A 24,758-nucleotide genomic window follows, 5' to 3' on the forward strand; every position below is an offset into this window, starting at 1 on the left:
GGCAAGGTACTCTTTGTGTATGTAGACGTCATATGTTAATGAACTTATGCATATTCATGTAACCTCAATAAAAGGACAGTGATACGGGAGAACGGACGAGACCAACTGGAGTCAAGCGGTTGTCCGGTTCTCTCCCGTGCACGAGTAACATGAAGAACTTTGCCTATTTGTGTCTTGCTTAGCAGTGTAATTATATTGTCTTAACGTTCCAGCGAATAGGTTCAAGCCAAGAAACCTAACAATGGCCTCTTCCATTGATGGGTGGGAGCACCAAGCCACTAGCCCTCTGCTAGGTTTCACCTAAACTTAATTAATGCACTGAACTTAACCTCTCAACTATGTTTGTGTCGTTGGTGCCTTTTGCAGCATTTTAATGCAACTATCATACAAATATTATGGCTTGATGTGTGGCTAAAAACCTTCTAAAGTGAGTGGAATTTCATGAATTTATCAGTAAGTTACTTAGCAGCTACTTTAAAAGTATCCATCCTTGTACAATACACCTATATAGTCAGGGGTGCACATAAGTGGTCCGCAGGTGCGTATTCGCTGTCAAAATAAAAGACGCGCACGAGATAAGAAGTTGCAACGCGCGTTTGCGTACATAAGATTTTCTGGAGGAGGACAGACATTTGTTTAGAACTCTTAAAGATGTCGAAGAAGCAAGCTCCTTTAAGAAATTACTTTGGTGTTCCTCCACCTCCAAAGAAATGTCAGAAGGAGTCCGAACCACAAAAGAAGCGCGTATTCTCCAAAAAGTGGTGGCAGGAGGTGAGCTGGCTTCAAACAAATGATGGACGCACAGAGATGTGGTGCAGAGTATGCCGTGAAAATCGTATCTGGTGCGCGTCTTTTATTTTGACAGCGAATGCGCACTTGCGGACCACTTATGTGCACCCGTGTAAATAGTCTATGAAACACCTTGCAATCTTACGTAGGCCTAGAAACCGTTTGCTGACCATCTGGCAACCATTGCTTGGCAGGGAAAATTTTTCCCTGATAGGTTGCAATAACTTGCTCAGAGTTGCTGTGAAAACTACTGCAAAAGTCCCAGTTACAGAAGCCTTGAGACAACCTAAGGACCACTGGGTAACTGCTGGTCAGTAAGAAAAAATTAACATTCCCCAACCTGTTGTAGCTGCCAGTCAACTTTACAAACAAGCCGCATTCAAAGTACCACTGAACGTGACTGATGGATATAAATACATAAAAGAAAAGTAGTGAGAGTTCTGATAACTTGATCGTTTATTACAATTCGAAGAACCGATCGAGGAGTTAACCATTAGCTAGGAGTATTTACAACGAGAAGTGTGCATTGCTAGCTTAGCATCACATACAGTGATGTGAATTACTAACAACGTCAAAATGTAATCCAATTTTAAATCGGGGATTGACATGCCTTGCGACATCCATACAGAAAAAAAGCTGCTTATAGTGTTGCACTCGCGGCCCCCCTCTCTTCTCCATCTTACAAGGATAATGCTTATTTCACTGGGAAGAAGGAAGGGAAGAGAGAAGTAAATATCCGTTGACATTTGAGTAAAAACCACGCACGCAAACACGTGCATGCACAGGGACGGATCACATCCCCCACTGCCTGTCATCAAATTAATTCATTTTGGATTTCACAAATATGACCTGTGATTGCTGGTTGTCAGTGTGTGTGTGTGTGTGTGTGTGCGTGTTGGGGGGATACGGGGTGGGGGTCGGTCAGTCAGCAGCTGATACATGAAATGATTGGGAGAGTGCAGCGTGTTCCCATTATCTTGTCCCTTGCATTGTAATTATCACTCCTGCTCTTTCTGCACCACTGCTCCCATCTCTCCTCGCCATTGTAATCGTGATTGACTGGTGCGGCGGCCAAAACAGTGCAGTCTGAAAAGGCATCAGACACACATCTCATAACCGCCCTGCCATTTGATCTTCTCCTCCTCCTTCACACTGACTGCTCCACCATCTCTCCATCCCCCTTGTTTTGTTTTTGTTTTCCTCCCAGGTTGAAGGGAAGTGGCAGCCTGACGATAAGGAAACATGCTTGCAGATGAGTCCAGATTCGACATGCCGAAAGCATATTATTCAGTGTTTTCCTATTTGGCGTGATTGAATATAATTACACTTTATGTTCAACCCATGCATAAATTGATAATACATGCCTTCAATAGCGCCGAGCGCTGTGCTAACATGATGAATACACGCAGCTCTACTCGCAGCCGTTCAAGTTACGAGTGGGAGGCGGGAATCGTTTATAAAGCGCGAATGCTCCGTGGACATGCTTTCAGTAGTGTGGACACATACTTAGTTTCCCTCAAGTAAAATTTCTGGCCTTCAGTTTCCCTGATGCTTTGAAATGCCAGACAGCCTCTTGCTCTGCGACAGGTTTGAATGATACACCTTGTCAGAAAGGGAAGTTCATCAGCAGCCACTGAGAGTGCCATCGATTGAGCTGCCCTGAGTCCCGCCAAGTAATGGATTGGATTTATCCCTCTCTGGATAAGGCTTGTGCTCAAGCATGTGTGTGTGTGTGTGTGCACACATGCACCCATACAGCCACGCGTACATACAAATTATATAGTGCTCTTTGCACATCTGTGCGTATTTTTACACAGCGATGCGCCTGCACACTGCGTCCACACACACACACACACACAGCGTTGTCTAAACACCACCCTGACAACCTGTCTGAAAAAAACTCGTGTGACATTCAGCAGACATTTGTGACAGTCGGGATCAAAGGCAGTGATGTATTGTCAGCAGCTGCATGGATAGGGAAAAACAAGACAAGGAGATAGTACTTTGATAGATATCAGGACATTTGTCAGGCATCTGTCTGTGCTTATTTTAGCAGTGAGAGATGAGTATCATCAAATCTATATTTTGAGGAGGAAAAACGGCTCAAAGTTGATGGAAGATGCCTTTCATATGGAAGAGTCGCGGCAGTTCAACTGTTTCTTGGGTATTCTTTGTGGCCACGCTTTCTCAAACAAATATTAAGCAAATCATCATCAATAAATCATTTCGAGAGCCATTTAAGCATTTCAAGTCTCATTACAATGACAAGGGTAAACAGATTGGAAGGTGTAAAACACTCGATTAAAGTGGCATTCTACTTGCTTCTCTAAATTTTTAAAGAGGCAATATATCATGAATGTGTCCAACCAAAGATGGGCATACTTGAAGAGAGAACTAATTAGACTAATCTTTTTGCCAGAAGGTTTACCTGTAATGGTTATAATCTATGGACTGTAATATGATTCAGAAAACACTTAGTGGCAATCCATCTTCTGCTATGCCTTAAGGTAGTGCCGTGGATGTCTGCGGGGATGCGTGTACCCAAATTTGCTTTTTCTCAATTTGCACAGCATCGTTGCGGAACAATGTTTGGAAAAATCCTCAAAAATGGCGCCTTTATTGATGAGAACAGAGAAATTCTAAATTCTACTTATTTCATCTTAATAATGCTCTTTAAACGGATTCATGGTGTTTTTCGAATACAGATGGCTGTGGTCAGTGTTGCGGTTATTGGTTCAGGACCTTGATGGCTCTTACTAATGAGTCTGTTTGGCTGAAGCATCTGTCTGGATATCTAATGTCGCTCGCCATGTGGAAAATGTCATCCACCGTCTGGCCTCTTGCAACAAGTCAAGTCTCTACTGGCAGAGTCGACATTGTAATTAGTCCACGATCAAAGCATCCTGAGGGGTTCAGCGTGGTTTGTGCTGAGCACGACCTCTTGAAAGTACTTTTAAAAAATAGAATAGATGTTTTCCTTAATCCCAAGAACAGAACATGCATGCCTATGGATCATGTTGATTTAATATTAATGGGCGGCAGAGTTAAAGGAGGAGGTTTTTGAGTGCATCAAGGCATAATGTCACATCAGCTCGGTGGTCATTCATGTTTTAATGGAGTTTTCAAGTCATTTTTAATCATTTTATAGGGTATTATGTAAAAATGAGCCCTAATATGAACAGTTGTGGTAGAGAAATAACCATTCTTCTGTTTCTTGCTTGGAGTGAGACCATGAAACTTGAAATTGCTACAGTTTGAGACTTTCCTGGTCCACATACAGACTTCAAACTGTTACAGTCAAGGGCTCTTCGGGTGCCTTTTCACTCTATGGAAATCAGAAAAACCATGGGCAAATACAGGCAAATCGGCATAAAAGCTAATGAAGCACCCACGTACCCGCTGTTGCGAGGTAATGAGTGTACTTAGCTCTAAGGGAAAGGACATCTCCAAAGGATTTTCAGTGTGTGCCCACTTCCCCAAGTGCTTAATCATGGTGCTTGATTATGAGCAGCCATTAGAAGCCTGTGAGTCAGCCCCACTCATACACTGCAAGGAATTATGGTGTGCTTGATTGAATTCAACATTCTGTGCCCCTGGTCTATGACAGCTTGCCAGAAGATAGCAAAGAGCTTACCCTTTATTGGTGCATCACTTGAAGCAAACAAACAGGCTTTTCTCTGGGACAACTTTTTACTAGGTGTGCCGCACACTGTAGCTCATGTCGCACATTTAGCCTACTGCAGAGTCTCCACAGGTAGACGTTGAGTCGGATTTCATGCATCCAAACTCATACTGACCTTAGGAAAGGAAATAAAGGAATGTCATGAGGTTTGTAGATGTATGGCAATCTTACTGGTGCAAACCAAAAACCACAAATCATCATGATGTGAACTATTGGGTTTCTTTTCAAGCTGATTTTTAGCTGTTATGAGTTTGCTTTTTTTTCATGTAACTATATCCCTCATACTGTATGTATACATGTCTGTATGTACCCTGTCTCCTTGATAACTGGTGGACCAATCTGAATGAAATTTTGCACACACTTCATCTCAGATACAGCGATTATTTTGCTACACATCCTTTTCATGCAAAATCAATGTAGCATTCTCTGTTTGAGCTTGTTTCACGTCTGACATCAAATGTATGTTGTGAGAGTACGGGGAGTACGGAGTGTCCCTTACATGCCGCAGGCCTGGTAAAAAATGCCTGTTTGGCGAGTACTATTAACATCCTAGAAGAGGGAAAAAGAGGGCTCACAGTAACATGTGATGTTACTGTGAGATAAGAGCAGTGGCAGCCAGCCAAAAATGCAGGTTTTGTAGTGCAAAATACAAAGCTGGACACACGTAATGTGAGGTAACACCTCATCAAACACATAATATATCTAAAAGCTGACAAGTGTACCAACAGTGATAGTCTGAAAGCCACATTCACAGAAAGACCTGCAGCTTTTGTTACCACGTCTGTCACAGGCATACAAAAAGTTGAAGAAGTTGTGTGTAAATGGGTGAATGAGCCACGTTGTATTATACGTTACAACAGAAAAGTGCTATATAAGAACCAGTCCATTTAACATAATCAGATAGGTGTATATGCTGGATGTTTATTCTTAGCATTTTTTCAAAGGCTGCACTAAAAGTTCTTATCAGCAGGCTATTAACAGTAAGCTAACAGATTATATGAGGTGCTCTGTCTGAATCGTAAGTATGGAACCATAATTGATAGTATTCCAACATCACTATCTAACCACCCCCCAACCGGCAGATGGCTGTCCCTCCATTAGACTGGTTCTGCCCGAGGTTTCTTGCTTTACTGGGATTTTCTCGGTATTATTATTGCAGGGTCTTTACCTTACAGTGTAAAGTGCCCTGAGGCGACTGCTGTTGTGATTTGGTGATATATAAATAACACTGATTGAATTGAACCCTTATACACTGTTCATTTTACCTGTCTTCACAGAATAGGTAAATACATATCTGTTTAGTCAGGACAGTGTCATGTATATATATATATATATACAGTGGGGCAAAAAAGTATTTAGTCAGCCACCGATTGTGCAAGTTCCCCCACCTAAAATGATGACAGAGGTCAGTAATTTGCACCAGAGGTACACTTCAACTGTGAGAGACAGAATGTGAAAAAAAAATCCATGAATCCACATGGTAGGATTTGTAAAGAATTTATTCGTAAATCAGGGTGGAAAATAAGTATTTGGTCAATAACAAAAATACAACTCAATACTTTGTAACATAACCTTTGTTGGCAATAACAGAGGTCAAACGTTTACTATAGGTCTTTACCAGGTTTGCACACACAGTAGCTGGTATTTTGGCCCATTCCTCCATGCAGATCTTCTCGAGAGCAGTGATGTTTTGGGGCTGTCGCCGAGCAACACGGACTTTCAACTCCCGCCACAGATTTTCTATGGGGTTGAGGTCTGGAGACTGGCTAGGCCACTCCAGGACTTTCAAATGCTTCTTACGGAGCCACTCCTTTGTTGCCCGGGCGCTGTGTTTTGGATCATTGTCATGTTGGAAGACCCAGCCTCGTTTCATCTTCAAAGTTCTCACTGATGGAAGGAGGTTTTGGCTCAAAATCTCACGATACATGGCCCCATTCATTCTGTCCTTAACACGGATCAGTCGTCCTGTCCCCTTGGCAGAAAAACAGCCCCATAGCATGATGTTTCCACCCCCATGCTTCACAGTAGGTATGGTGTTCTTGGGATGCAACTCAGTATTCTTCTTCCTCCAAACATGACGAGTTGCGTTAATACCAAAAAGTTCTACTTTGGTTTCATCTGACCACATGACATTCTCCCAATCCTCTGCTGTATCATCCATGTGCTCTCTGGCAAACTTCAGACGGGCCTGGACATGCACTGGCTTCAGCAGCGCAACACGTCTGGCACTGCGGGATTTGATTCCCTGCCGTTGTAGTGTGTTACTGATGGTGACCTTTGTTACTTTGGTCCCAGCTCTCTGCAGGTCATTCACCAGGTCCCCCCGTGTGGTTCTGGGATCTTTGCTCAGCGTTCTCATGATCATTTTGACCCCACGGGATGAGCTCTTGCGTGGAGCCCCAGATCGAGGGAGATTATCAGTGGTCTTGTATGTCTTCCATTTTCTGATGATTGCTCCCACAGTTGATTTTTTCACACCAAGCTGCTTGCCTATTGTAGATTCACTCTTCCCAGTCTGGTGCAGGTCTACAATACTTTTCCTGGTGTCCTTCGAAAGCTCTTTGGTCTTGGCCATGGCGGAGTTTGGAGTCTGACTGTTTGAGGCTGTGGACAGGTGTCTTTTATACAGATGATGAGTTCAAACAGGTGCCATTCATACAGGTAACGAGTGGGGGACAGAAAAGCTTCTTACAGAAGACGTTACAGGTCTGTGAGAGCCAGAGATTTTCCATGTTTGAGGTGACCAAATACTTATTTTCCAAATACTTATTTATATATATATATATATATATATATATATATATATATATATATATATATATATATATATATATATATATATATATATATATATATAAAAAATTCTAACACCCAGCACGCCCCTGCGGGCGGTTTATCCTTCAAGCTCGGGTCCTCTTTTTTTTTTTTTTTTTTTTTTTTTTTTCTTTTTTCTAAATGACATCAGAAACAGCAGTATGCGACATTACATGATGGCAGAGCTTCAGTTCATCCTTTGTCATTTTTTTTTTTTTTTAATAAATAGGACAGGGGGAATGAATGAGAGAGAGAGGGGGAGAGAAAGAAAGAAAACCAAAGGGGAGAAGAGACGGTGAGAAGGGGGGGGAAGAGAGAGAAAAAAAAAAAACTCCTGGGTCACCTGTATGGAGAAAAAAAAAAAAAAACAAACAAACAAAAACAAACAGAGGAGACAGCAAACAACAAAGAGCAACATAATAATAGAGAAAACAAAGCACCATCACAATAAACTAGCTAGTCATAGATATCAGTATTTACTAAGTAATAAACGATATTGTGCAGCACGCAAGATAGACAGCGCACAGTGTGCTTTGAGGCAGCAGCCAAGAAAGCTTTAGTCCGCGTCTGTGAATACCCATGTGTGCATACCTGTGTGGATCAGCATGCTTGCATTCCAAAGGTTTCTCCATGTAATGATCTGCTAGGGAGTGTGGGGGGGCCACAGCCCCGTCCTCCAGGGTGTGAAGCGGGTATGGAGGAGATCAAAACTCCAGACATCCAGAGGCCCCCAGAACACAAGAGACCATGGAAGACCAACAGAGGGGCAGCCGCGCCACTGTCCCAGTAAGAGCTGAGGAGAGTCCCAGATGAGGGCTCGCCCAGCAGCCGCGGAGCAGAAGTCAGGGGGAGTTGCAGTGACGCGCCCGTGAGCTCCGCCGGCCCCCAGCTGCGCCTGAGTGACCGAGCCCTAGGCCGAGAGGCCGGGGGCACCCCACCTCCAAAGGGGCCCGAGCGAGCCCCAGGCCCCGACAAGCGGCCGCCAAGGAGTGAGCCGGTGTGCACCCGGACGCCCACCCCCAGACACAAAGAACCACCAACACACCGACACCTGAGGGAGTCCGCCACCGGCAGGGGAAGTGGTGGTGGGTGGAGATAGGCCTCCAAACCTTGGAGGGCCTGAGGTGTCCCCAGAGAGGTGGCGTCTGATACCCAACCTGACATATAGACACAGACATACAGGCACACACAGACACAAACATCCATTCCCACCCTCATGCTCTCATATGCACTCACTCCACACTCAACCAACGTGGAGACAGACATAAAGAGACACTGTACACACAATCACACTCCCCAAGCGTACTCTACAAACCGGGTCTAGGTACCCTTGCCCCTGGAGGGGGGAGTTGCACCCAGACCCAGGTGGTGTTACCCTTTTCCCTTCCCAAGCTCGGGTCCTCTACCAGAGGCCTGGGAGCTTGAGGGTCCTGCGCAGTATCTTAGCTGTTCCCAGGACTGCGCTCTTCTGGACAGAGATCTCCGATGTTATTCCCGGGATCTGCTGGAGCCACTCGCCTAGCTTGGGAGTCACCGCACCTAGTGCTCCGATTACCACGGGGACCACCGTTACCTTCACCCTCCACATCCTCTCGAGCTCTTCTCTGAGCCCTTGGTATTTCTCCAGCTTCTCGTGTTCCTTCTTCCTGATATTGCTGTCATTCGGAACCGCTACATCGATCACTACGGCCGTCTTCTTCTGTTTGTCTACCACCACTATGTCCGGTTGGTTAGCCACCACCATTTTGTCCGTCTGTATCTGGAAGTCCCACAGGATCTTAGCTCGGTCATTCTCCACCACCCTTGGGGGCATCTCCCATTTTGACCTCGGGACTTCTAGGTTATACTCGGCACAGATGTTCCTGTACACTATGCCGGCCACTTGGTTATGGCGTTCCATGTATGCCTTGCCTGCTAGCATCTTGCACCCTGCTGTTATGTGCTGGATTGTCTCTGGGGCATCTTTACACAGCCTGCACCTGGGGTCTTGCCTGGTGTGATAGACCCCAGCCTCTATGGATCTTGTACTCAGAGCTTGTTCTTGTGCTGCCATGATTAGTGCCTCTGTGCTGTCTTTCAGTCCAGCTTTGTCTTACCTTTGCCTGAGGTATTCACTGAGCACTCGGTCAGTTGGGGCCATCTTCCCAATGTATTCTTGGATGTTCCTTGTCTCATCCTGGACTGTGGTGCTGACACTCACCAGTCCCCGGCCCCCTTCCTTCCGCTTAGCGTACAGCCTCAGGGTGCTGGACTTGGGGTGAAACCCTCCATGCATGGTCAGGAGCTTTCTTGTCTTTATGTCAGTGGCTTCTATCTCCTCCTTTGGCCAGCCTATTACCCCAGCAGGGTACCTGATCACGGGCAGGGCGTATGTGTTGATGGCCCGGATCTTGTTCTTACCATTCAGCTGACTCCTCAGGACTTGCCTGACCCTCTGCAGGTACTTGGTGGTTGCAGCCTTTCTAGCGGCCTCTTCATGGTTCCCATTTGCCTGCGGGATCCCCAGGTACTTGTAACTGTCCTCTATGTCTGCAATGTTGCCTTCTGGTAGTTCAATCCCCTCAGTTCTGACTACCTTCCCTCTCTTTGTTACCATCCGACTACACTTCTCCAGTCCGAACGACATTCCAATGTCATTGCTGTATAGCCTGGTAGTGTGGATCAGTGAATCGATGTCTCGTTCACTCTTGGCATACAGCTTGATGTCATCCATGTACAGGAGGTGGCTGACAACTGCTCCGTTCCATAGTTGGTATCCGTAGCCAGTCTTGTTAATGATCTCACTGAGGGGGTTCAGGCCTATGCAGAACAGCAGTGGGGACAGAGCATCTCCTTGGTAGATCCCGCACTTGATGGTAACTTGTGCTATGGGCTTGGAGTTGGCCTCTAGTGTTGTACGCCACATCCCCATTGAGTTCCTGATGAAGGCTCTTAGGGTCCCATTGATCTTGTACAATTCTAGGCATTCCAGTATCCAGCTGTGGGGCATTGAGTCATAGGCCTTCTTGTAATCAATCCAGGCAGTGCACAGGTTGGTCAGTCTGGTCTTGCAGTCTCGGCTGATTGTTCTGTCTACCAGTAGCTGGTGTTTTGCACCTCTGGTATTCTTGCCAATTCCTTTCTGTGTCCCGCTCATGTATTGACCCATGTGCCTGTTCATCTTAGCCGATATGATGCCTGACAGGAGCTTCCATGTAGTACTGAGGCAGGTTATTGGTCGGTAGTTGGAGGGGACCGCTCCCTTCTTGGGGTCCAGGACCGTCCGGCCTTCAGTTAGCCATTCCGGGTGTCTCTCGTTAACTAGCAGCTGGTTCATTTGTGCTGCCAGACGCTCGTGGAGTGCAGTCAGCTTCTTCAGCCAGTAGGCGTGAACCATGTCGGGCCCTGGTGCTGTCCAACTCTTCATACTGGAGACCCTTTCTTGGATATCTGCCACTGTGATGGTTACTGGACCCTGTTCAGGGAGGTCGCTGTGGTCTGCCCTCAGATCCACTAGCCACTGAGCATTGCCGTTATGGGTTGCATCCTTCTCCCATATGCTCTTCCAGTATTGCTCCGTCTCCAGCCTTGGTGGTGCTGTTCTCTTATTGTTCCCTTGCCACTGAGAGTACACCTTTGCTGGTTCTGTGGAGAACAGCTGGTTTATTCTCCTGCCTTCTATCTCTCTGGTGTACCTCTGGCCAAGGCTGTGAGTCTTTGCTTGGCAGTTTCCAAGGCCTCAGGTATGGACAGCTTGCTGTATTTCTTAGGCACCTTATTTGTCGCACCTTTCTGCAACTCTGTTAGTTGGCTAACCTCCCTCCGTGCTACTTTGATCTTGCCCTCTAGCCTCCTTCTCCATGGAGGGTACTGCCCCTTGTGGCTGTTCAACTTGTAGCCAAGCATCTCACTGATCACTGCTGCCGTATTGTAGATCAGCTTGTTAGTGTCGGTAATCGTGGTTGTAGGTATTGCCGCATTAACATCATCTAGCAGACCTTCTGAGGGTACTTCACGTAATCTTGGTAACCGGCTACGGGGGATCCAGGTTTCAAGCTTGGCCATGATCCTATTTTTCAGGTCAGTTCCTCTCGCACTCAATGATCCTTCTCCTATCGCACTTGGGGCTATGTACCCAATCTCGGGTGGGGGTGATGATATCTCCCCCCTGACCTGGCGTCCTGACTCCTCCTTGCCGTAGCATTTGTGTTGTACCTCGTCAATCTCTAGCTGTGAGAGCAGTCCCTTCTTTCGAATGTTGGAACACTGAGCTACTAGTTGTTTCGCCGTCATTGTGGATGTTGGGTATCGAAGAATCCATAGGTCCCTCATCCTATTCATGTAGCCCCTTCCGCCGGGGTTACTTGCGTAGTAGCATTCCAACAACGCCCTGTTTTCGTCCCTTGCCCACCGATGCCTTCTTGTTCCAGTAGCCCACTTTTCGTCAGGGTGCCCTGGTTCCTCAACACCTGACGCGGACCTTGTTGATCCGGGCGACGTCCGAGCCGGCATGCCTTCATATTTATCTGTCTCGCTCATGTCTGCGGTAGGCTTGCTTAGCATAGGGGGTCTAGCCTTAGGACCCTTACTGGATACAGACGCCCCAGGCAGGAATCGAACTTGCGATCCTCTGTTCCAAAGGTGTGTAGTTTAACCACTACGCTATCCAGCTGCTCCATATATATATATATATTTATATATATTTATATATATATATATATATATATTATGGAATGCCCTTTAGGAAAATATTATATATATTCCAACCAAAGTCTGAATATATAGAATGAAACTTGAATATATAGAATGATCTTCTGAATATATGAAATGAAACTTGAATATATAGAATGAAACTTGAATATATAGAACGATCTTCTGAATATATAGAATGAAACTTGAATATATAGAATGAAACTTGAATATATAGAATGAAACTTGAATATATAGAACGATCTTCTGAATATATAGAATGAAACTTGAATATATAGAATGAAACTTGAATATATAGAATGATCTTCTGAATATATGAAATGAAACTTGAATATATAGAACGATCTTCTGAATATATAGAATGAAACTTGAATATATAGAACGATCTTCTGAATATATAGAATGAAACTTGAATATATAGAATGAAACTTGAATATATAGAATGATCTTCTGAATATATAGAATGAAACTTGAATATATAGAATGAAACTTGAATATATATAGAATGAAACTTGAATATATAGAATGATCTTCTGAATATATGAAATGAAACTTGAATATATAGAATGAAACTTGAATATATAGAATGATCTTCTGAATATATAGAATGAAACTTGAATATATAGAATGAAACTTGAATATATAGAACGATCTTCTGAATATATAGAATGAAACTTGAATATATAGAATGAAACTTGAATATATAGAATGAAACTTGAATATATATAGAATGAAACTTGAATATATAGAATGATCTTCTGAATATATGAAATGAAACTTGAATATATAGAATGAAACTTGAATATATAGAACGATCTTCTGAATATATAGAATGAAACTTGAATATATAGAATGAAACTTGAATATATAGAATGAAACTTGAATATATATAGAATGAAACTTGAATATATAGAATGATCTTCTGAATATATAGAATGAAACTTGAATATATAGAATGAAACTTGAATATATAGAACGATCTTCTGAATATATAGAATGAAACTTGAATATATAGAATGAAACTTGAATATATAGAATGAAACTTGAATATATATAGAATGAAACTTGAATATATAGAATGATCTTCTGAATATATGAAATGAAACTTGAATATATAGAATGAAACTTGAATATATAGAACGATCTTCTGAATATATAGAATGAAACTTGAATATATAGAATGAAACTTGAATATATATAGAATGAAACTTGAATATATAGAATGATCTTCTGAATATATGAAATGAAACTTGAATATATAGAATGATCTTCTGAATATATAGAATGATCTTCTGAATATATAGAATGAAACTTGAATATATAGAATGAAACTTGAATATATAGAATGATCTTCTGAATATATAGAATGAAACTTGAATATATAGAATGATCTTCTGAATATATAGAATGATCTTCTGAATATATAGAATGAAACTTGAATATATAGAATGAAACTTGAATATATAGAATGATCTTCTGAATATATAGAATGAAGCTTGACGTCACGGAGGCGCTTGCGCCATCTAGTGTTTTCCTTGTTTGTACCTGCGAGGAATGGCACTATGAGCCAGTCCGCACGGAATTTTGTGGCTCAAATTCTAAGTAATGAGGAGCTAATTAACACCTTGGCAAATGCATGTTCTGGCCAACCTAATATTTGTACTAGTGTACCGCATCGTACTACTGATGAAGAAATTTATTCACTTTTTCATCGTGGAAGACCAAATGCAGTGAACCTCTCCGGTCAGATAACCCCTGGCTATCCAGCTAACGTTATAGAGAACGTGCCTTCCACATCACAGGAGTGCCCCACAACAGGTCCCATCTACAATCTTAGACCTTTTACTCGAAAGGGCCCAAGGCAGAAGAGGTAAGAACAGAACTAAATGCACTGAAATTACTAGTGGAAGGTTAGTAATAGCCCGTAGGTTTCAATTGCTCGACGAAGCTAAGTAAACAAAAATATCACAAAAAAACAAAACAAAAAAACTGTGCGATAGACTGACAGCGTGTGGACGTGGAGACTAAACTGTGCACAACAGTTAATTTGTTTAATTGTGGAAACATTTCTATAATATTTCACGTCCCGTAAGCTTAATCTGCAAACATTGTGTAAAAGCAAAGCACATCAGTTGTTACAATACATAGTTGTTGGCAGTATATAATTTAATGAAACCTTTTTTAAAGCAACAAAAAGTACTCCGTGAATTGAAGACATTTGTTTATGTGATTGTTAAGTTTCTCCACCCATCCATCCCACTATCTTCCATCATCTATCCATCCATTCATCCATCCATTCTCTTCCACTTATCCAATTCAGGATTCCAAGAGCCTATCCTAGCTACCATGGGGCTAGAGGGTGTTTATTAATGCAGATTAGACATGTGTACAGCATGGTGTATTTTTTTAATTAAATGTACTTCATTGATCAGAGAAGTGTAATATAACATGCAGAAATGTTTAATTTGCCTTTATCCTCCATTAGGTTTCCAGCACAACTAAGCAGGTCACATTCTGTGGCTCAGTCTTTCACCAAAGAAGTGATTCTCTTGCCAGACCATCTAACTACACATGTGCCAAGGCGTAACAAAAAAGCTTGGCTTTTTGAAAATGGACATATAAAATTTGCACTGGAGTTTAGCTGTGACTGGGACTCAGACAAAGTAATGCAGGCAATAAGGACTGCCTTCCAGCCAGTTGTTGAAGGATGCAGGTAAGCATTAGATCCTTTTTTATAAAAAAATATATATTTTTTGTTACTTAGATTATTATACTATTAAAGGTCAACTTTGGGTATTTCCAAAAAGGATCTGGGAGCACCGATCAGATGACTGGATTGATATCTTTTAGAGTTAACAAAAATTAAGCCTTTTAATGTATTGTATTGTATTGTAGTCTGTTAGCCTTAACAAAAATTTCATATACACTATGTTTTCTTCCTCCCCTAGGCTACAGATTTTGCTGGCATGCCACACCAAACTAGTTGAGCCATCACTCACTTCCAAACAGACTTTGAATGGAGACCTTGTGAAAAAACTGTTTCATCAGAAGTCAATTTATGTCAGACCTGACAAGGTCATCTTATGTGAGGACAATGAATCAGTAAGTAATCCTGATCATTTCAGCAAATGTATGTATTTTCATAAAATGAGAGTGAAAAAGGCAAAGATGGATTTTAAACTCCCTTAAACATTGTCACTTGTATTATGTTTTAATACATAATACATAAACATATTACTAATATTTATTATGACATTTTGTTGTCAGTATAATGAAATGTATTATCTGTTTTAATTTACAGACATATTCTGATGGAGAGAGTAGCCATACAAGCAGGCAGGATTTCACAGAAACGTTGAATTCTGACAAATGCGGTAAATATTCCTATCTAAAAGTCGCTCCAAATAAACTGTAAATTAAGTTGGTTCAGTGTCTGTTACTTAGTCATCTTAGGCATTGTGTCTTTAGCTAAGTGTCAAGTCTTTGTTAAAATCATATTTAAATTTAGTTTAATATTTTGAGCAGGAAGAAATGTACCCCTAAATACATGAAAAGCAAAAGCTATAAATGTGATTAGATGTTATTCAAAAGTTAAACTCCTGTTCTTTGTGTTCTCACAGTTGAAATTTCTAAAGAAGTTCCCTCAGCCATTCCCATTGTTAACGCACAGTCCATGTCTGTTGATGATGAGGTCATCTGGTGCGTTGCTACCCAAGATGTTTGTACTGTTGAATCTTCCATCTCTGCTGACATCCTCACAATGTCCACCAATCCTGCTGTCGTTGCTACTGATGAGGATGAGCCTTACTCCAGTGGAACATCTGCCTTTGTCAGTTACAACACACCTGGCTTATCAGTGGGTTCTTCTGCCAGTGTTACTGGTGACACACGTGTCTTCTCTAGTAACACCTCCAGTGTGTCCAATGGACCTACCCAGCCAAGTTTATCCAGCACATCCTACAGGTATGTGTTTTGTACATGTTTGTATCTTTTAATCTTTTGAGCTATATTGTGCAAAAGTCATGACCCACCCCTGCTTTCTTTGTATTTTGCTGGAAAAATAGGAAAGAAGCGCAGTGATTTACTGAAGTCTACAAAATTCTGTCTACAAACAGACATGGAAGCGCAGTATATTAGAGTAGAACAAAACTTGTAGAATTTTAATGAGCTTAAAATTCAAAATGTGATATGAGCTACTTTAGTCTTCAACATAGCTTGAACTCTCTTAACCAAGCTTTCTTGATGGTGATGTCTTCTTTTTATTGAATTTCTTTAAGCATGGTTCAGGAATAGTTTTCCAGGCTTTTTGTTCTGTTCTCTGTCAAGATGATCCCACACAACTTTAATAATGCTGAGGCCAATCTATGTATTGTGATAATGTAATTCTGTCAACATCATTTATATGTAATTTAACTAAATAATTTACAAAACATTCTGGCTTTGCAGTACATATCTTGGCCTGTTTGAGGAAGAATACCTGTCAGATGACCCCGACCTCCAAGAAGCCATTTCAAGGTCTTTAGACTCAAGTGCAAGTGAAAGGTCAGTACAACACAAACTTTTACATGTTGAAAGGTCAACATATTAACCATTATTTTATGTTTGTTGCGGAAAAGGAGTCATCTACTGTCTAGTTTTGGATCAGTTTGAATAAGCAAACTACGAACTGCAACCTGTGATTTCTGTTGTCATTTGAAGATTACCAAGGCTATCAGATTACTTATATTTTACTTGATATATGTTTTGGTTTATTTTTACTTTTTTGAATGGAGGTTGGTTGTCAGTGTTGGATCTTGTTGTTTTTCTTGTTCTGCTTGTATTTATATAGTGTATTTATACTATTTATAAATACTAGTGTATTTATGACAAGATAAAAATGTAAACTTAGTTTAACTTAAACTTAATCTTTTTTCCATTATCACAAACATTCTTGATTTGTATCTCTTTTTTGTTAAATATCAATTACAGTCTTAAGAATGGTACATCATTATTCTGTTGGTGGGTTATTGCCATTGAGACTAGTATATTTCTTTACTGTTTTTTTTTTTGTGTGTGTGTATGTTTCAGTGACGTCCAGAGCTTAGAGAGAATCTTGGAGCAGATTGTTACTAGAGTAAATAATGACAGCACTGTACGCTTCAACATCATAAGGCGAAATGTGTGGGATGGAGCATCCAGAGCCATGGGCAGATCCAATTTTTCACCAGAGAAAAAAATAGATGTGAAGTTTACTGATGACTATGGAATATCTGAGGGTGCTGTTGACAATGGAGGACCTACTCGGGAGTTCTTCCGACTTTGCCTCTGTGAAGTCAAGGACAAACTTGGCATCTTTGAAGGTCCACCCAATGCTAAAGTTCTTACGTGCAATTCTAAAGGTACTTATGATTTTATTAATTGTTGCCATTTGATTTATTTTACATCAATACATTATACATCAATTGGTTTGTGATTACATGTACGAGTTTAGTATCTCATACAGTTAACTAAACACATTTTTTTGGCAATGACAGAATTTTTGTACCACCACAGAGGATTTTAAAAAATTAAACCTAGATTGACTGAAGGGAAGATTGTCTGCTTTAGTTGAAAGGTTTGAAACAGTACTACATATTTAGAAATTCTGGTCATTTTTATACATGCTCTCTCATTTCTCAAAAGTAATTATTCAAATGACTGATATGGTGTAATTCAACAATCAAGAGATGCACTTATGAATGGAAACACAGATGTTTTACAACAAGGTGCAATAGTAAATAACTGGAAGGACTTTGCCAGAAAACATCTAAAAGAACTATGCTATACTACTATGAAGATATGGACAGATTACACCAAGATTAACCAAAATGATGGAAGGAGAAAAGCATAGTAAAGAAAAGAATAGCTTAAGTCACACATGGTGGAAGCAGTGTTATGACACGGGCATGAGTAGCTGCCATAGAACCAAGCCACTACTGTTGTCAATGATAGCACTGGTGATTTGTGAAGTGTAAAGGGCAATCTGTTCAGATTCAGCCAAATGCAAATGCTAAATTGATTGGACAGTGTAAATTGATAATAACCCAAAGCATAACAAGCCAGCTCAGTTACCTGATCTGACTGTAAGGCTGTAAAGAATTGTAAAGAATTTTAATCCTTGTATTAAAAATAATACATAAAATGGTGTTAGCTTTCAATCACTTGTCTAAAGCAACCATCTTTAAAGATGGTGGATAATGTATAAAATTGACTGTAATTCCTAATCAGCTGGTGCCATTTTTTAATAAAATACCTCGAAGGAATTGCACTTTAGTATCATCTTGATTGTTTGGTATTAAAATCCAAGGTGGTGGTGCACAGCAAAATTAAGATGATTTTGTTATTATCCAAACTATTATGGGTGCAACTGTATGGGCAATATTTTTTTCAGAAATAATATTTGGTAACTTGTACTATAAAAAATGCCACAGTAACAAAAATAATGATGCAAGCTTTTGAGATGATGTTTTATTTTATTTGTTAACAGCAATGAAAGATAATGGATACTACTATGCTGGCCAGATCATGGCAATGTCAATTGCCCACGGGGGACAGAGTCCATGTTTCTTGTCTGAACTCTTCTATGAGTGTCTTCAAAAGGGTCCAGACAATGTAAAAGTCAGCACTGATCATATTACTGATGAGGAAACAAGGTCACAAGTGCAGTCGGTGAGCATATTTTCCTTTGGTTCTTTCAATTTCATTGTAGGTCTTTTTTTGCTTGTCCAACATTTTTACTAACACTTCCCTAATTTTTCTTGCCCGAGTCCTGCACCTTTCTAGTAAAAGATCAAACATTTTAATGGCTACAAGAAGGAAGAACTAAAAATGTGTGTGGCAGGTTATGGTTCTGTTGGTTCTGTTGGTTACAGAATTTAATGATTGCACTTGTTTTCCAGCTTAATAACTTATACCTCAGCCTCCTGATCGGTTATGGGGTTTCATAGGGTTAATGTACTAATTAAACACTGAAGCTATTAGTTTTGTATGTTCTACTAAATAGTAGAGTCAAATAATTCATTTTATAATTTCCTCATATTGTTTTTAGATCATACAGGCCGAGAATGATCTACAGCTGCAAGATGCAGTTGCACAGGCAGCCAACTTGATCAGTCTTGCTGGTCACAATGTTTGCATAACACTTCAAAACAAACAAGAAACTGCTTTGGATCTGGCTCACTGGTATGTCCTTCAACGGACCCGTGCACCTTTTGAAAGGTATGTCTAAACACATACTGTAATGGTAAAAAATTAAGCCTGTCAAACTAAAGTCACTGTGTTGTGAAACGGGTATTAGCCTGTTTGGGTGGTACAGGTCTGTAGCGCTCCATGCTAGTACAGTTCATAACAAAACAGATATCTTTCATTCATGAAATTAAAATTCACATAAAACGTATCTGTGCCGATGTAGGCATGTGTTTAAATATGTAAATAAAAATTGATTCAAATTGAGTAGCATTTGGGTTGATTGTAGACTGACAGAAAAGGTATGCCAATGGAACAAGAGACCAGATGTATTTGAAAGCAATTTGTCACTTTTACTCCAATTCATGACAGGCCCCTGTGTATCATATTTCAGCTCAGTTGTTCCATGTATAGGCATTCTTTATCTGTATCTAAGACAGTCTGGCCCTGTAAGGGGAAAAATGTTCTTCACCTCTGATACAGCAGTCCACAGGAAAGTAAAATGTAATTAGTTCAGAAATGTCTCTTGATAAAACCTCAAAACCTCTTGTTATGATACAGGTTCCAAATCCAATCAAATACAAATATAATAATAGTAATATAAAATACAATTTGATTTTGTTTTATTTTGGCTAGGTTCAGAGATGGCTTGAGGTCTCTAGGTGTCCTAGATGCTCTACAGACATACCCTCTTCAGATGAAGTGCCTTTTCGTGAAAGCTGGAATGGCTCTCAGAGCAACTGATATGGAGAATCTATTCCAGATCATTCACTCCGAACGAGGGAGTAATGCATTTCAAGATGAGTGCCGGACCCTGGCTTTCTGGCAAGACTATCTTCAGGAGGCAGAATGTGAGTTTACTACTTGGCACATTGTTTGACCATAAATCAAAATTCTCACTTTTGTGCAGCAGCATCATGAAATTACAGACATAGATGCCATAACAAAAAAGGTAGATAGATAGTACTGATGCAAGTGCTGGGTTTACAAAGAACATTGTATCCAAATGTGATTTCAGTTTGACTTCAGTGTATTAACAGGATAAATAAATAACAGGATAAATAGGAGGATAACTAAATAAATAAATTATTACCAATCCTGTATACTGAGTACAAATAATAGGCTATTGCTGCATCCACGTACATTTAATATGTTGTGGTCTCCACTAACTTCTTTTTTTGACATTGTGGTTTCACTGTATAGCTTAAATAAGCTTCATGTGTGTCTTTCAAATTACAGCTTACTTTTAAAAATATATACATGTTTCACTTTTGATTTAATCTTTTGGTAATTTAATGTATCTGTACATCAGTAGTCTTAGTCAGAATATCATTATGATTTTGTATTTTTCTATCTTATAGTTGAAAATGATGTCTCTTTGGAAGATATTCTTGTTTTCTGCACTGGATGTGACAGCATACCAGCCCTGGGTTTTTCTCCAAAGCCAAGCCTTGAGTTCGTCACTAACTGCAGATTTCCAGTGGCCAATACTTGTGAAAATATCCTTCGTATACCAGTTCATGCAGTGTACACTACTTTCAAATCAGACATGGATTTTGCAATACGGAATTCACCAGGATTTGGAAGAGCATGATGTGTTTTCTTAAGGATTGGTGACATGATGAGGATTTGGGTTTTTTTCTATTTTGCATATCGTTAGCTTCATAGCATAAGTGCCTAAGTCATTGACTTAGTCAAATGACTTAGGCAATTATGCTATGAAGCTAACGATATGCATTTTTTATTTTCTTGTTTTTGTTAATGTTGTTAACCCCGCATCAGAGTACACCCTGGACAGCAGTAGGACTGTATAGCCTAAATAAGCTTCATGTGTGTCTTTCAAATTACAGCTTAAATACCAGTTCATGCAGTGCACACTACTTTCAAATCAGACATGGATTTGATAAGCCGAAGAGAATGGATAGAATAATTTTGTTTCAGTTTATACATGTGGGGCATTTTTTTGTTTTTTGATTGTAGTTAATTTGTTTTCCTGCTTATATGGCATGTTTTGTCTCTGGTATGACCCATAGTAACATTACATTATTTAGCACCCCTGCAGTGAGCAAAATAATATGCCACAATCTCATTGTTATATAGAATTAAGTTTTCTCAAATGCTTCCTGTGTTCAACTATTCCACATAATGTGAATTTTCAAATGAGATGAGTTAAGCTTTATTTCAGTGTCCCATTTGAACATTTATGCTTTACACAGAACTTTGTATTAATATCATTTAACTTTTAGCTTAACTCACAGGTTTAAAAATGTTTTTGTTAGGTTTTGGTAAAGTTTTGAAAAGTATTACAGTAACCCTACATACTAAAAGGTAGAAAGACAGTATCTCCAACACTGGCAGCAAAGTTGTCTATAAATGTGACAGACATTGGTTAGGTCAAACCTGGTTATGTTACAGGTTGAAATATGAACATTATATCACACTATATGACATTACAATCTTATCAAATTATTATATATTATCAAAGTATTATAAACAATAATAATAATGATAATGATAATAAACATAACCTGGTTTGCTGGGAGTGTTTTAAGGATTTTGTTTGCATATTTTACTATACTACTTGATAACACAGGCTCATTGTAGATTGTTTGGGGTTTTTTTCCTCTTTCATTTTGTTTTTTTAAGACCAGCCCTATTACTGCAGAATATTATTTCCTTCCTATGGGTACTGGAAATACACAAATAAAGTGTTCTGTGTTTCTACTTTTTATGTAATTTGTGTCTTTAAAAAAAAGTTTAAAGAGTTTAAAATGTATAACATATTTTATTTAATGAATGAATCATAATTCCTGTTTATTAACAGATACATTAGTACATCATACAATCATATGTAACATATACTGTAACATTTTGTACTGTGACAAGTATGGTTTGTCATGAAAGAAAAGTGTAGTCTAAACACTTTATTTGTCTACTTTTATGATTTAAATGGCACAAGTGAATATGAAGATAAAACCAGTCTTTTTATCTTACCTTTCTTTTACCTAAATAATAGTCTTGGACCCTTTTCAGTATCATGATATTTCACAATTTTTAGTGTCTGGCACTCAAATAAATTTTTTAATTAACACAAACAAATTTACTAATAACTTAACTGAAGCATGCGGCATGCTGTCAAAAAAACTTCTATCCCATGATTTCCATCGTCACTCAAGGGGTCGATCTGCCTCAAGTCAGCCGTCAACTGCTGGTGATGGTAAGAACGATGTCTGAAGTGCACTTGACTGAGCGGTCTGTGATGCTGAGGAAGTTGCAACATTCCAACAGTCCACAGCTGCAGCGGGGAGTGATTTTCCATTGTCCTTAAGCTGTGATGGTTCCACTGATTTACAAATTCATCCACAGATCTGTTAATTCTTGGAAGATATACATGGTGAAGAGCCCTAATATGAAATGGATCAGTGCTATCTAAAATCCCAACATTTTCCATAAAGAGGAAAAGGTCTTTAAAGTATGCTGACACAACTCTGTTTAGTTCACCCCACAATCTTTCAATTCTTTGATTATGCACACTTCGTCCAACCATAAAGCTTCCTCTGTTTGGCCCTCGATGTTCAATCATAAACCGTGCAATATCAATATTCTCACTGCCAGCATCACCCCTGACACGTTGTGGGAGGCCAAAGAGATCAACGGCACTCTGGAAAAGTTGCATAGCAGTTGATGCTCTGTTATCTGTGCAGCATCTCATGTAGGTAATGCAGCGACTGTAGCCGTCAACTCCTCCATGAAACACAAACCCCCAAGGATTTAACTTATGGTTTGTGTCAATATGCCTGGAATAAGAAGAAATATATTATTATTATGACACTAGATGTACATTAAAATAAAGGTCTATGACTTTGACATTGTACTTCTGTCATGTAAACTATTTCTGGAGATAAACAATATTTTAAACTCAGACATTATACAACATTGTTTATTAAAACACAAACAAAATATTATATTACTACAATGCAGGAAGTAATAATTAACATTAATCAAATTTAAGACGTGAAAAAAGGCATACCACACTTGATTTGGGACAGTGACATTGTAGACCCTCCGCTGAATTGCTCTCCGTCCTCTCAAAGCTCTTCCCACTGGATCAACTATTCTTAAACGTTCTCGCACTCGCCACCGCTGAACTCTGATTCCTCTTCCTCTCAAACTACCACTAATGTAGGATTCTCCTGAGCCAGGGGTATGTGTAAGAATCTCAGTAATGAGATGATCAAGATCCACATTTGAAATATTATTAAAATTTCCATAGTCCACTAAACCTAGTTGTATCCTGTGGTTGTACAGTGTTTGAACATTTACTGACAACATTTGAGATATGGCCATCCAACTAAACCCCAAGTCTCGCATGTCAGTCAGCTGAGTAGCTGGTATGTTGTACCTAAAAGAGTTAGAAACAAAAGAAGAAATATGTTAACTTCTTTCTTATTTCTTGCATTCATTATCTTGTTTGCCATCTCTTGACTCTTTCAAGTGCCATACACATTATGAATGAATTTGTTTCCATTTTTATCACTTACCTTGGCCTTCCTCTTTGAGATGTAGAATGAAATAATGAGCCCATAACATGTGCTTCAGCTTCTGCTCGAAGTGTTAGCTCAGTTGACATCTCCATCAGTGATTGATAAATTCCCTCAAGAAGTGTGCATAATCTTCTCCCAGAAACGTTTTGTTGAACATTATTCATGAGCACTAGAAATGTTGCAATAATGAAAACGTGTTCTTCAAGGTGACGTAGTATAAATTCCAAATTATTTCTACCATTTGCAGTTTGAACAGCTGTCGCAAAACAGTTGTCAAGCTCTAAAAAGTACTGAAATAGTTCAGCTGATGCCATTTTGTAAAGGCAGAGAATTCAGAAACACATCATCTCTAAAAATGAGGTTCATACATTCTATATATTCAAGTTTCATTCTATATATTCAAGCTTCATTCTATATATTCAAGCTTCATTCTATATATTCAAAAGATCATTCTATATATTCAAGTTTCATTCTATATATATTCAAGTTTCATTCTATATATATTCAAGTTTCATTCTATATATTCAAGTTTCATTCTATATATTCAAGTTTCATTCTATATATTCAAGTTTCATTCTATATATTCAAGCTTCATTCTATATATTCAAAAGATCATTCTATATATTCAAAAGATCATTCTATATATTCAAGTTTCATTCTATATATATTCAAGTTTCATTCTATAAGTTTCATTCTATATATTCAAGTTTCATTCTATATATTCAAAAGATCATTCTATATATTCAAGTTTCATTCTATATATATTCAAGTTTCATTCTATATATTCAAGTTTCATTCTATATATTCAAGCTTCATTCTATATATTCAAGTTTCATTCTATATATTCAAGTTTCATTCTATATATTCAAGCTTCATTCTATATATTCAAGTTTCATTCTATATATTCAAGCTTCATTCTATATATTCAAAAGATCATTCTATATATTCAAGTTTCATTCTATATATTCAAGTTTCATTCTATATATTCAAGTTTCATTCTATATATTCAAGCTTCATTCTATATATTCAAGCTTCAT

At 39.4% G+C, this 24,758-nt stretch overlaps 1 protein-coding gene across 1 annotated transcript; it reads left to right on the forward strand.

Annotated features, from left to right (window-relative positions):
• The first annotated feature begins 13,527 nt into the window (after positions 1 to 13,527).
• LOC308407724 (uncharacterized protein) lies at positions 13,528 to 20,821 on the forward strand. The gene is made up of 11 exons (XM_080899560.1): positions 13,528 to 13,844; positions 14,460 to 14,687; positions 14,923 to 15,076; positions 15,276 to 15,348; positions 15,595 to 15,937; positions 16,421 to 16,516; positions 17,042 to 17,352; positions 18,480 to 18,661; positions 19,041 to 19,210; positions 19,814 to 20,028; positions 20,539 to 20,821. The coding sequence occupies exons 1-11, from the start codon at positions 13,537 to 13,539 to the stop codon at positions 20,769 to 20,771; spliced, it is 2,313 nt and encodes a 770-aa protein (XP_080755686.1). The 5' UTR covers positions 13,528 to 13,536; the 3' UTR covers positions 20,772 to 20,821.
• Positions 20,822 to 24,758: the final 3,937 nt, after the last annotated feature.

The sequence above is a fragment of the Rhamphochromis sp. 'chilingali' genome (genome assembly GCF_963969265.1).
Source record: "Rhamphochromis sp. 'chilingali' genome assembly, chromosome: 1".
NCBI lineage: Eukaryota > Metazoa > Chordata > Actinopteri > Cichliformes > Cichlidae > Rhamphochromis > Rhamphochromis sp. 'chilingali'.